Source organism: Sardina pilchardus, chromosome 20, assembly GCF_963854185.1.
Source record: "Sardina pilchardus chromosome 20, fSarPil1.1, whole genome shotgun sequence".
Lineage (NCBI taxonomy): Eukaryota > Metazoa > Chordata > Actinopteri > Clupeiformes > Clupeidae > Sardina > Sardina pilchardus.
The window spans coordinates 31,356,265-31,368,725 of NC_085013.1; the positions used below are offsets into that span (position 1 = coordinate 31,356,265).

The window sequence follows — 12,461 nt, forward strand, 5'->3', positions numbered from 1 at the left end:
GTGTGTGTGTGTGTGTGTGTGTGTGTGTGTGTGACCACACGCAGCGCAGCGCCATTAGAGACGCCAAGAGGACCAGCAGGTGTGTGTGTGTGTGTGTGTGTGTGTGTGTGTGTGTGTGTGTGTGTGTGTGTGTGTGTGTGTGTGTGTGTGTGTGACCACACGCAGCGCAGCGCCATTAGAGACGCCAAGAGGACCAGCAGGTGTGTGTGTGTGTGTGTGTGTGTGTGTGTGTGTGTGTGTGTGTGTGTGTGTGTGTGTGTGTGTGTGTGTGTGTGTGTGTGTGACCAAAATGAAGAGCAGTTGTGCTAACTGTGCATGTAGGCTATGGAAGGCAGACATATTTAGGTGCCAAATAGACGTGCGCTTTCATGGGCAGTTTTAGTACATACAGGTAGAGATGCACCGATAGATCGGCTGGTGACCGGAATCGGCCGATTTTCACGTGATCGGCCATGACCGGCGACCGGCCGGTCAGTCTGAGACATGCCGATTTTATGCCGGTCAAATGCACTCGCACGTATTTGTAACAACATCACAATGAGTTTGCAAAGTTTGATGAAGCTAGCAAAGGCCAACAGTCAGGGCTGGATAAAGCGCTAATAGGCTACTGAGTTTTTCTATGCAGCAAACGCTGCTTTGCCATATTGCGTGGAAGCTGTCACTGCAGGATACAGCGCTCATCAAAGCCCGTCCTTGCCGCTAATTGCGTGCCCACAGCTGAACCACAAGCGCTATCAATAAGCAGCGATATAGCCTTTATACTCCAGACGAGACACGGCAGGAATAAACATAGTTTTGCTTCGGTTTGCCGACTTATCATGTATTCTTTCACACTACTACAACAAATAAGTCCGATTTACACATTTAGAGGTTTATTTCCATTACCTTTTGTCTGATCACGCCAGTATATTTATTAGTGATGCTCCGATCGATCGGCCGCCGATCATGATCGGCCGATATTGGCTAAAAATGGCTTGATCGGCGAACACCAAAAGTGCCGATCAAAAAAGCCGATCATGTGACCTAAATTACTTGCGTGACTTTTTTCCACTTGCATGCACGGCGCTCAGGCACACAGCCTAGAGAGGAGCAATGACAACATGAGTAATATAGGCTTAAGTTTTAGTTACCAAACCATTTGCAATGTATGTCGTGCTGAAATCCCTCGAGGTGGAAGCCACCAACAACGTTTTAACACCACTACAGACAACTGAATATGTCGGGTAGGGTATGAGAAACAAAACCAGCCAACTTCCCCATCCTTCAATCAGCCGACTGTAGGCCTACTAAACGATAGGGATAATAAGAGATGGAAAGACATCACGTTCAGAATGTATTTGCCTCCGCGAACAACCTCTGTTCGTTGTGGAGGATAATATATAGCCTAGGTTACGATTTTGCTAATATTTGTAGCCTAAAAGATTTTTGAAAGACTAGTCAGACTCAAAGACAAGTCATAGAGTTTTAAGTCACAAAGTCACAGACTATGCAAAGACATGTTTGATATTGTCGTACCAGCAAAACTAGAAAAAGACTCCGACTGACTTACAACCACTAATTGACACCTTACATCAAACGAGTTAACGGGAGCGCACCGCGATTCCAGTACAACTCCCATGGTTTCTGTCCCGACTTTGGATATTTAGTCGCCGACTGTGAAAACATGGCAATATCGAGCAATGTAAGTTGGCTTCAACCTGCCTTGATCCATGAAATGCAGGCATGAAACACTAATGTGCATCTCCCCGCATTACTAAACAGTGTAGCCTACGTTGACAAGCTGAAGAATAGGGTATTAGCTTTAGCATTGGACAGACGCCTGTCCAATGTTCCCGCTAGCTTAACTAGCGCACTTCATTGACTCAAACTGGTGGCATTTAACGGCATGTTTCAGTCATGGGGAATTCCAAGAGAAAAAAGCCTTGCATTTTTTTGCTTACAGTAGCTTACATTGTTTCCTTCGTTTTGTACTTTGTGGCAGTAGGTTTTGGTATAACACGTTTTTCATTTAATGTAGTCAGTGTATTAAGAGGCTATACTTTTCAGTAGGTATAGGCTATGTGTAATTTGGTCTCATCCCATTTAGGTGATCTAATGCGTGTTGGTCTGCCTGACCCCCTCCCTGTATGGAACTGTCATGCATGTCACTCTGCATATTTGGAAAAGATAGCCAAAGTTATTTCATTTTCTAAACATCTGTTCTTCAACATCTTGACTAGCCTATACTGTTTTTTTTATGCCACTTACATTAATTCATAGTTAGTTTAATTTCTAAAAATGATGCAAACTCTGCTAGATTATTGTTAAGATTGTCATTCCCCTCCCAATCTGCCATTCTGTGATCGGCAGTGATCGGCAATCGGCCGATCATGATTTTGGTGATCGGTAATCGGTGATCGGCCCCCAAAATGCTGATCGGAGCATCTCTAATATTTATTCTAAATTCGCCAAAAGTTAGCATTCTAACGTGTCATTAACTACCGCGACCGTGATACAAAACATCATGCCTGGTGTCGTGGTGTGTTTCTCCTGCATGACGTTATGCAATCCAAATATGGACACTTCCTTAGTATCAACAAGCAATCGTGAAAGTTCAAAGAAGAGTGTGGACTGAGAATGTATGTCATTTGCTGTGTTTCAAGGCTTCTCAAAATTAGTTTTTTTTGTTGTAATTTTCCAACATCTCAGTCTATGTAGCACATGTACACCAAGCTTTCCAGTTATCAGTATTCTGAAGATATTTACAGTTGGATATTGGATGTGAGAAGAAAAATGCAGGTCAAATTCTATGAAAAATCGGAAATCGGAATCGGCCAAAAAATTGCAATCGGTGCATCTCTACATACAGGGGAATACATCATTAGGCACATTTTATGCTGTGTGTGTGCTTATGGTGGTCATTTTGGTGTGTGTGTATGGTGTTAATTGTTGTGTGTGGTGTTAATTGTGGTGTGTGCGTGTGTGTGTGAGAGAGAGAGTGTGTGTGGTGTTAATTGTGGTGTGTGTGTGTGTGTGTGTGTGTGTGTGTGTGTTCCCATCAGGCTGCAGGACTCTCCTCTCAGCTCAGTGTCCAGTAGTGACTGTGAGAGTGTGTCTGTCACAACATGCAGCCTGTCAAGCACATACACTCCCAGGTAACAAGTGTGTGTGTGTGTGTGTGTGTGTGTGAGTGTGTGTGTGAGTGAGAGAGAGACTCGACTACAATTCAACTGCTATACTTTCTTAAATCAATAATATGCCACTATATATATATGTGTGTGTGTGTGTGTGTGTGTGTGTGTGTGTGTGTGTGTGTGTGTGTGTGTGTGTGTGTGTGTGTGTGTAGCCCCATCAGTAGTCTGTCCAGCAGTTCTGAGGGTCTGGATCATCAGGAGATGCAGCTGGCCCTCCAGGCTGCCAAGATGGCCGCCCGCAACAAGATCCGCGCTCGTTTCCATAGCAGCAGCGACCTCATCCACCGCCTCTTCGTCTGTATATCAGGTGACCTCATCCACCTCCTCTCCTCTCCTCTCTTCTCTCCTCTCCTCCTCTCCTCTCTCTTCCTCATCCACCGCCTCTTCGTCTGTATATCAGGTGAGCTCCTCCTCTTCCTCTCTTCTCTCCTCTCCTCCTCTCCTCTCTCTTCCTCTCTTCTCTCCTCTCCCCTCATCTCCTCTCCTCCTCCTCTCTCTTCCTCTCTTCTCTCCTCTCCCCTCATCTCCTCTCCTCCTCTCTCTTCCTCTCTTCTCTCCTCTCCAGGGGTGGCCGCAGCCACCACAACACAAACCCTGTGGCCACCCCTGGAGAGGAGAAGAGAGGAGGAGGAAAGAGAGGAGGAGGAGAGGAGATGAGGGGAGAGGAGAGGAGAGGAGAGAAGAGAGGAAGAGAGAGGAGATGAGGGGAGAGGAGAGAAGAGAGGAAGATAGAGGAGATGAGGGGAGAGGAGAGGAGAGAGGAAGAGAGAGGAGAAGAGAGGAAGAGAGAAGAGATGAGGGGAGAGGAGATAACATAAACTCTGGCCACCCCTGGCTGATGGACGTAAAATGTAGATGTGCGGCAAAAAACACACCTATTCTTCTCTGTTACATTGCTCCGCGATTATTAGTTGCAGGGAGACGAGACCTTTATTGAAGGAAAGGGCAGACGTGAGGCTTTCCAACAAGACTAGACAGTTGTCTGTACAATCAAGAATGAAAATTAAATCAAGTGTATCATATTTACAGTCTATACTGCTCTGCATTCATCCGCGCATCAATTACTCTCGCTTGAATTACTGGCAAAACCGCCATCGCACAGACATGCCACGCATATCAGATGAAATAGGAGCTTTCCATTGATGCCAAACACATCGATCCTTCTGTGTTATAAAAACAGACAAAGTGACAAACTAATAATATGTCATATAGCTTAGGCTACCATTACTCTCGTTTGATTTACTCATGAAACCGCTATCAGAACGATGTGGCACGCATGTCAGATGAAAGGGGAGACACAGAGCTATCCACTGATACCAAATGCAACCGTGTAGGTTACAAAACAGACAAAGTGACAGCAAAATAATAACTTCATTTAGCTCCACTTACCCCATGTCTTTGTGGGGGTTTTGTGGAATAGTAGCCTTGGTTCATAATCCAACGTTATCATGTGTTTCTCTATGGCAAGGCACGTTCATAATCCAGTTTTGAGATCCTAGAAAACTCCTGTAGGCTATGGTATCCAATTCAAGACTCATATTGCATCCAAATATGTTTGACAAATAAACACTTTTTTTGCCTTTACTTTGTTCATTGCAATGTAGTGAAGTTATTATAGAGAATCATCATGTGTGCACGTCATGTGTGCTACCACTCAAACAAGTCAGCTCAGATCAGCTCGTGTCACAAATATGGAGCACAAAAAGTGTCAAAAAGTCATTTTTCGTCACTAAATAAAAATGGCCATATATTTCTGGAAGGCACACACCACATATCACCACATATTTCTGTAAATTGCTCAGCCCCAAAGTATACCTCCACCATGGTTCTTATATTGCCATTTTCAGGGCAGTCAGGCCTACACAAATATGAAAGTCATGTCGAGCTGAATACTATTATAATAAAGTGACTACATGAGTAATGTTACGTTTCAGAATTAATTTGCCTTCATTACATCAAAACCATAGTTAACTGACGTGAAATTAGCCTTGCCACACTTGTCAGTACTATTAGCCAACTCAAAACCTGTTCTCTACAAGCCTTTATAAGACAAGCTTACAACAGAAAACATGAACTTGAGATTACATGTACAAGGCGCTACGATTTGTACAAAGCCCACAGGGTCTGTTCTCTGATCATTACCACTCAGAGACACCTGTTTCTCCACAGGCCTCCATTGATCTATCAATATGGCGGCGCTCTTGCCGTACGTTCTAGAGTCCTATGCGGCGTCTATGTATATATGTCTATGCTCCCTCACCTGTGCAGGTGTGATGACGTGTGTGTGTGTTTGTGTGTGTGTGTGTGTGCAGGTGTGGCAGATCAGCTGCAGACGAACTATGCCAGTGACCTGCGGAGCATCCTCAAGACACTGTTTGAAGTCATGGCAACCAAATCTGACCAGGGCAACAATGACGAGCAAAAAAAAGGTTAGTGTACCTTCTGTTAGCATGTTAGCCATTAGCATGTTAGCCATTAGCACTCTGTACTGGTAGCATGCTAGCAGGTAGCTATGGGTGTGATGTTAACTTGTACTGGTAGCACGCTAGCAGGTAGTTATGGGAAGTGTGATGTTAACCTGTACTGGTAGCACGCTAGCAGGTAGTTATGGGAAGTGTGATGTTAACCTGTACTGGTAGCACGCTAGCAGGTAGCTATGGGAAGTGTGATGTTAACCTGTACTGGTAGCACGTTAGCAGGTAGCTATGGGAAGTGTGATGTTAACCTGTACTGGTAGCACGCTAGCAGGTAGCTATGGGAAGTGTGATGTGTGTGTGTGTAGGTCCGGTGCATAATGGTCTGCTGGAAGACTGTGTTCTGTGTGTGTAATATATATGTGTGTGTGTGTGTGTGTGTAGGCCCGGTGCGTAATGGTCTTCTGGAAAACTGTGTAATATGTGTGTGTGTGTTTGTAATGTTTGTGTATGTGTGTGTAATACATGTGTGTGTGTGTGTGTGTGTGTGTAATACGTGTGTGTGTGTGTGTGTGTGTGTGTGTGTGTAATATGTGTGTAATATATAATGTGTCTGTGTGTGTGTGTGTAGGGCCGGTGCGTAATGGTCTGTTGGAAGACTGTGTTCTGTGTCAGGAGAGCAGCTCCTCTTCAGATGTCGCTGCCAAGACCCACGAAGGACAGGTGGAGGGTTAGTACTGCCTCTCACACACACACACACACACACAGACATAAATATACATACAAACACACACACACAAGGGCTGGGTATCGATCCAGATTTTCTGAATCGATTCAATTCCGATCCACAAGATCACGATTCGATTCGATTCGATATCAATTTATTTAGGGATTTCTTTGTCAATACTAGTTTTTCTTGGTTATAAAATTACTTGAGTGGAGCATATCCCTAAGTCAATGGCCTGTACTACCATACAAACTTTTCCAATAAGTGGTTATTTAATACAATCTCCCGAAGTGTTTCCAAACGTCAGCCTTTAGGTCAGAAAGGGATTTTTTAGGATATTTTTGGGGCTTTTTGTGCCTTTAATGACAGTGACAGTGTAGACTGAAGAGTGACAGGAAGTGAGTGGGAGAGAGAGCAGGGGTGGATCCGGAAAGGATCACGGAGCGGGAATTGTACCCGGGTCGCCGGTAGGGTTGGGTATCGAGAATCGAGAATCGAGGAGAATCAAGGTCGAATCGATGGGAACCGGGACTAGCTTTCCAATTCTCCTGGAATCGTTCAAAAGTTTAAATTTCAATTCCTAGTATCGATTCCCAGTCCGCGAACCGAAAGGAGAAGCCGCTAAACACCAACGAAGAAGGTGTTTGCATAACCGAGCTGAGGCAACAAGACGACAGTTCATAGATTTGCCTGAACAAGAACTTGCCTGAGAACAGCCCTATGAAAAATGTATGGTAAAGTTCATAAAAAGTAAAATGTTCATAGAATTAAAATTGATGGAGAAGATCAAACCGTTGGTTAGCTAGCTCATTTAAAATATCCAAACTTTTTTCTCTTACAAGAATCGGAATCGAGAATTATTAGGAACCCGAATCGAAACAAGGAATCGAAATCGTTCAAATTCAAACGATACCCAACCCTAGTCGCCGGCGAACGGTGCAGGTGCCCCAGCCAGTTGCGCCACAGCTGGGGCCAGAAAGGGATTTTAACGGAGCAGCTTCAGCCATGCTTGGTTCGCTCTGCCTAAGGTTTCGGGTTTCGCCGGTCGCACAAAGTAGTGCCTAGACATTAGTGCCTAGCTGACAGGAACAGATCGATCCGCAAATTTTTAATCGATTTCGTATTTTTCGAACGAGAATCAATCAAGTCGTGAATCGATTTTTTTAACCCAGCCCTAACACGCTCCTCTACATGCACAATTAATAAAACATAAAACATTCACAATCGAGAAAGTAAGAACGCATAGAAGACGTTAAATTATTATTAAATCAGGCTAGCAGCATTAGCATGCTGCACACATTTGATTGCAATTCAAGTTGACTGATCATCTCAATACCAATGTTTTCCAACTTTAAGACTCAAAGGGCTTGTCCCAAGGAGCAAAAGTATTAGCCTCCTTGAAACTAAAAAACACATGTGGAAACAGTCCAACCAGTAGACTATGATAAGCTAGCCAACTATGCTACTTTGTTTACAATATTGAGGCTTCAACCAGACAGCTGAATTAACGAGATAGAGTGGTAACATGAATAGTAGTTTTAAAAAATGGAGAGGCGTCCAGCTGCAGCCTGCACTGTCAGGACCGGAAGTGACGTTTTTTTTCATGCGTCCCCAGTTCCGCGAAGATGAGAGATAGATACCAGAGACGGTTTATAAAGCGAGACGATTCATAAGTAACTAGACAATCTTTGTAGATACTATTAGATACGTTTGGCTAAGTAAATTGTGAAGTTCGTGATGGCGAGAATGAATCTATTAGATCGTGATACCATCACGTTTTGTTTGTTTACCTATAGCAACGGTTTCTATGCGTGGCTGGTTGAAATGAATGAGAGCGTCTCACGGACGTGAACTTTGAGATATGCTTATGTTCTCACTTGAACGCTGTGCATCGTTCTTTTCACAAATACACCATATTTTTAAGCAAATAAAGTTGTTTACTTAAGATTACTCCGCGTTTTATCAACGTTTGGTCCGCGAAAATATTCTCGCTGCACCGGTAGGGACGCTGTTGCGAGACTCGGTGAGACATGATCCCACTGGGTTGTTGTTTGTACAAACATTCAACATGCAAAACTATAACTGAAAAACGTCGACTTTGACGAATGTAATACATTTGTGCTACGTTATAAAAATAAAACGTAGACACTGATTAAAAGATGCACTTGCAGTTGAAAAACGACTTCCTCGTTTGGGGCAAAGCCATCGATATCTCAGCACGTGACTACGCTCGTTTTCCGGTCCTGACAGTGCAGCGGGCCTGACAGTGCAGGCTGCAGCTGGACACTCGTGAAAAAATGGACGATGGACGCTGGATAAGCCTTATAAAATACCGTTTCACCTTCCACCAGCTGCTGCATATATTGGTTATTTATTGTTAAAGCAGAGCTGCAGTTAAATGTTTGATTTTTTATTTATTAATTTGTGACTTTATGTTAATGTTGATGACTGGCAGTAAGTTTTCAATAGAACTGCACTCTCCAGTTTTTATTTTTCTGAAAAATGCTTATAGTTTTCACCGAACTCGTATTCATATCGTATTGTATCGATATCGAGATATTTGGCATGAATATCGAGATATGAAATTTTGTCCATATCGTTCAGCCCTATAAGTGTGTGTAATGTGTAATGTGTGTGTGTTGTGTCTCCCCCAGACCCTCCAGAGTGTGTGTGTGTGTGTAATGTGTGTGTGTGTGTAATGTGTGTGTGTTGTGTCTCCCCCAGACCCTCCAGAGTGTGTGTGTGTGTGTGTGTGTAATGTGTAATGTGTGTGTGTTGTGTCTCCCCCAGACCCTCCAGAGTGTGTGTGTAATGTGTGTGTGTGTGTGTGTAATGTGTGTGTGTTGTGTCTCCCCCAGACCCTCCAGAGTGGGTTCCTGATGACGCGTGCAGCGCGTGTGTGTCCTGTAAGGCTCCGTTCACCGTCATCCGCCGCAAACACCACTGCAGGAGCTGTGGGAAGGTACGTGTGTGTGTGTGTGTGTGTGTGTGTGTGTGTGTGTGTGTGTGTGCGTGCGTACGTGTGAGAGAGCTATGGAAAGGTAATCAGTGTGTGTTTGCTTTATCATGTTATCATACTTCACTTGTTCACAGGTTATTGACCGATTGATTTATGTTTGACTTGACAGATTTTCTGCTCGCGTTGCTCCTCCCACTCTGCCCCGTTGCCGAGATACGGTCAGATGAAGCCGGTGCGCGTGTGCACACATTGCTACGTGTTCCACGTCACCCCCTTCTACAGCGACCGCTCCGTCTGACACACACACACACACACACACACACACACACACACACACACACACACACACACACACACCCTTCTACAGTGACCGCTCCATCTGACACACACACACACACACACACACACACACACACACACACCCTTCTACAGTGACCGCTCCATCTGACACACACACACGTTCCACACACACGTTCAACACACACGTTCAACACACACACTCCACACACACAATCAACACACACATTGAAACCTCTAGCAAACTCAGAAGGTTCTCTGGACATACTGACATTTTAACTCACACACACACTCACACACATGCACTCACGCTGCTGCAGAACTCTCACACACACACACACACACACACACACACACACACACATGCTTACACTCATACACACGCACACATGCACACATGTTTACAGTCATACACACACACGTACACATCCTCACATTCATACACACACACCTTGTCATGATCCTTTCCCTCATCAATCAATCACATACACACACACACACACACACACATGCACACACACACACACACCTTCCTTCCCTCATCAATCATTGGATTGGTGTTTTTTTCATCACAGCACAGACTGCAGGGGGGTACCCCAATAACTACAGACTGGAGGGGGGTACCCCAATAACTACAGATTGGATACCCCACTTACTACAGACTGGATACCCCACTAACTACAGACTGGAGGGGGGTACCCCAATAACTACAGATCGGATACCCCACTTACTACAGACTGGATACCCCACTAACTACAGACTGGAGGGGGGTACCCCACTTACTACAGACTGGATACCCCACTAACTACGGACGGGAGGGGGGTACCCCACTAAGGACCAGCGCTGGTTTGGACTCAAGTGCTGGAGGTTCCACAGGGCTCTGTACACGGCACCTTAATGAATGTAACAAATCTGCTCAGAACACGACCTGCCAACGTCCCCGACCCCCGACATCTGACCCCCGACATCTGACCCCTGACCTGCTCCAGATGCAGCTGGTTGGGACGGAAGGCTAGCGTGACCTTTGACCCTGCATAGGAGGCTGGTACCATGTGCAGATCTATGAGCAGGAATGGAATGTAGGATCCATAATTATGTTATCTCGTAGTTAATTAATAATTAATAAATAATTATGTTTCCTTAGTGTGTTATTATCTGTAACTACCAATAATATTTCCATCAGCTTAGAATGCGCCCTCCGTGTCCCCTCACAGAGCCCATGCGTCTACGGCAGCTCGGAGAGGACAAACTGTACCAGTGGCGCCAGAGACCAGTGGCCTCTATAGGGGATCATTTGGGTGCAGTCTGCAACCTCAACACTAGGTGGCAATGAATCCAACATGTGGCACCCTTTAGCTGAGCTGAACACACACACACACACACACACACACACACACAGCTATTCCCAGAGCTGAACACACACACACACACAGAGAGACACACACAGAGACACACATACATACACACACACACAGAGACACACAGAGACACACATACACACACACACACACACACACACACACACACACACACACACCAGTATCTCCATGGCACCACTATCATGACTCCTCGGGCTTCTCCCCTGGTGCCCGTTGTGCTGCTGGTCAGTGATGTCACGCCACCTGGGCTCTGCTGAGTAACGAGCTGTTTCTACAGTTACTCGACGCCGAGGACTGACGACGTGTTTCTGTACTAATGGACGCTGATGACTTGTCTGCCTTGTCTGAGGTGGGGAACGGCGGCTTGGTCTTCCCCATCCCAAATTATGGTGCCACTTTGGGTTTATGAAGATATAGCTTTTAAAAGAGAGATGTTTATAAACATGATTACAGACAAGTCCGTGTATACACACCACAGACGTTATATACATGCTACGCAACGCAAATGAACATGAAATAAACATACGCTTTTGAAACCCCTACCTCACTCTTGCATTTTGTTCAACGTCCCAGCTTATCCGCTACTGCCCCTAACTCACCCTCTATTGCCCCTAACTCACCCTCTATAACCCCTAACTCTCCCTCTACTGCCCCTAACTCCCCCCCTACTGCCCCTAACTCAACCTCTACTGCCCCTAACTCCCCCTCTGCTGCCCCTAACTCCCCCCTACTGCCCCTAACTCCCCCTCTATAACCCCTAACTCCCCCTCTACTGCCCCTAACTCCCCCTCTACTGCCCCTAACTCCCCCTCTATAACCCCTAACTCCCCCCCTACTGCCCCTAACTCACCCTCTATAACCCCTAACTCCCCCTCTATAACCCCTAACTCACCCCTACTGCCCCTAACTCACCCTCTATAACCCCTAACTCCCCTCTACTGCCCCTAACTCACCCTCTATAACCCCTAACTCCCCCTCTATAACCCCTAACTCCCCCTCTACTGCCCCTAACTCACCCTCTACTGCCCCTAACTCACCCTCTATTGCCCCTAACTCACCCTCTATAACCCCTAACTCCCCCTCTACTGCCCCTAACTCCCCCCTACTGCCCCTAACTCACCCTCTATAACCCCTAACTCCCCTCTATAACCCCTAACTCCCCCTCTATAACCCCTAACTCACCCTCTACTGCCCCTAACTCACCCTCTACTGCCCCTAACTCCCCCTCTATAACCCATAACTCACCCTCTATTGCCCCTAACTCCCCTCTACTGCCCCTAACTCACCCTCTATTGCCCCTAACTCACCCTCTACTGCCCCTAACTCACCCTCTACTGCCCCTAACTCCCCCTCTACTGCCCCTAACTCACCCTCTATAACCCCTAACTCCCCCTCTACTGCCCCTAACTCACCCTCTATTGCCTCTATTGCCCCTAACTCACCCTCTATAACCCCTAACTCCCCCTCTACTGCCCCTAACTCACCCTCTATTGCCTCTATTGCCCCTAACTC

At 45.8% G+C, this 12,461-nt stretch overlaps 1 protein-coding gene across 4 annotated transcripts in view; it reads left to right on the plus strand.

The window, feature by feature from the left end:
* Nucleotides 1-11,491, plus strand: part of zfyve28 (zinc finger, FYVE domain containing 28) — a 29,212-nt gene extending 17,721 nt beyond the window's left edge. For 2 of the 4 annotated variants that reach the window (XM_062522792.1, XM_062522793.1), the window contains 6 exons: nt 3,042-3,134; nt 3,326-3,480; nt 5,486-5,602; nt 6,219-6,317; nt 9,173-9,276; nt 9,443-11,491. In XM_062522792.1, coding sequence (XP_062378776.1) covers nt 3,042-3,134; nt 3,326-3,480; nt 5,486-5,602; nt 6,219-6,317; nt 9,173-9,276; nt 9,443-9,571 — 697 coding nt within the window. In that variant the 3' untranslated portion in view covers nt 9,572-11,491. Of the gene's footprint in view, nt 1-3,041; nt 3,135-3,325; nt 3,481-5,485; nt 5,603-6,216; nt 6,318-9,172; nt 9,277-9,442 lie in introns of those variants that run through there. The other 2 variants (XR_009936512.1, XR_009936513.1) reach the window with 2 other exon arrangements.
* The last annotated feature ends 970 nt before the right edge of the window (nt 11,492-12,461 follow it).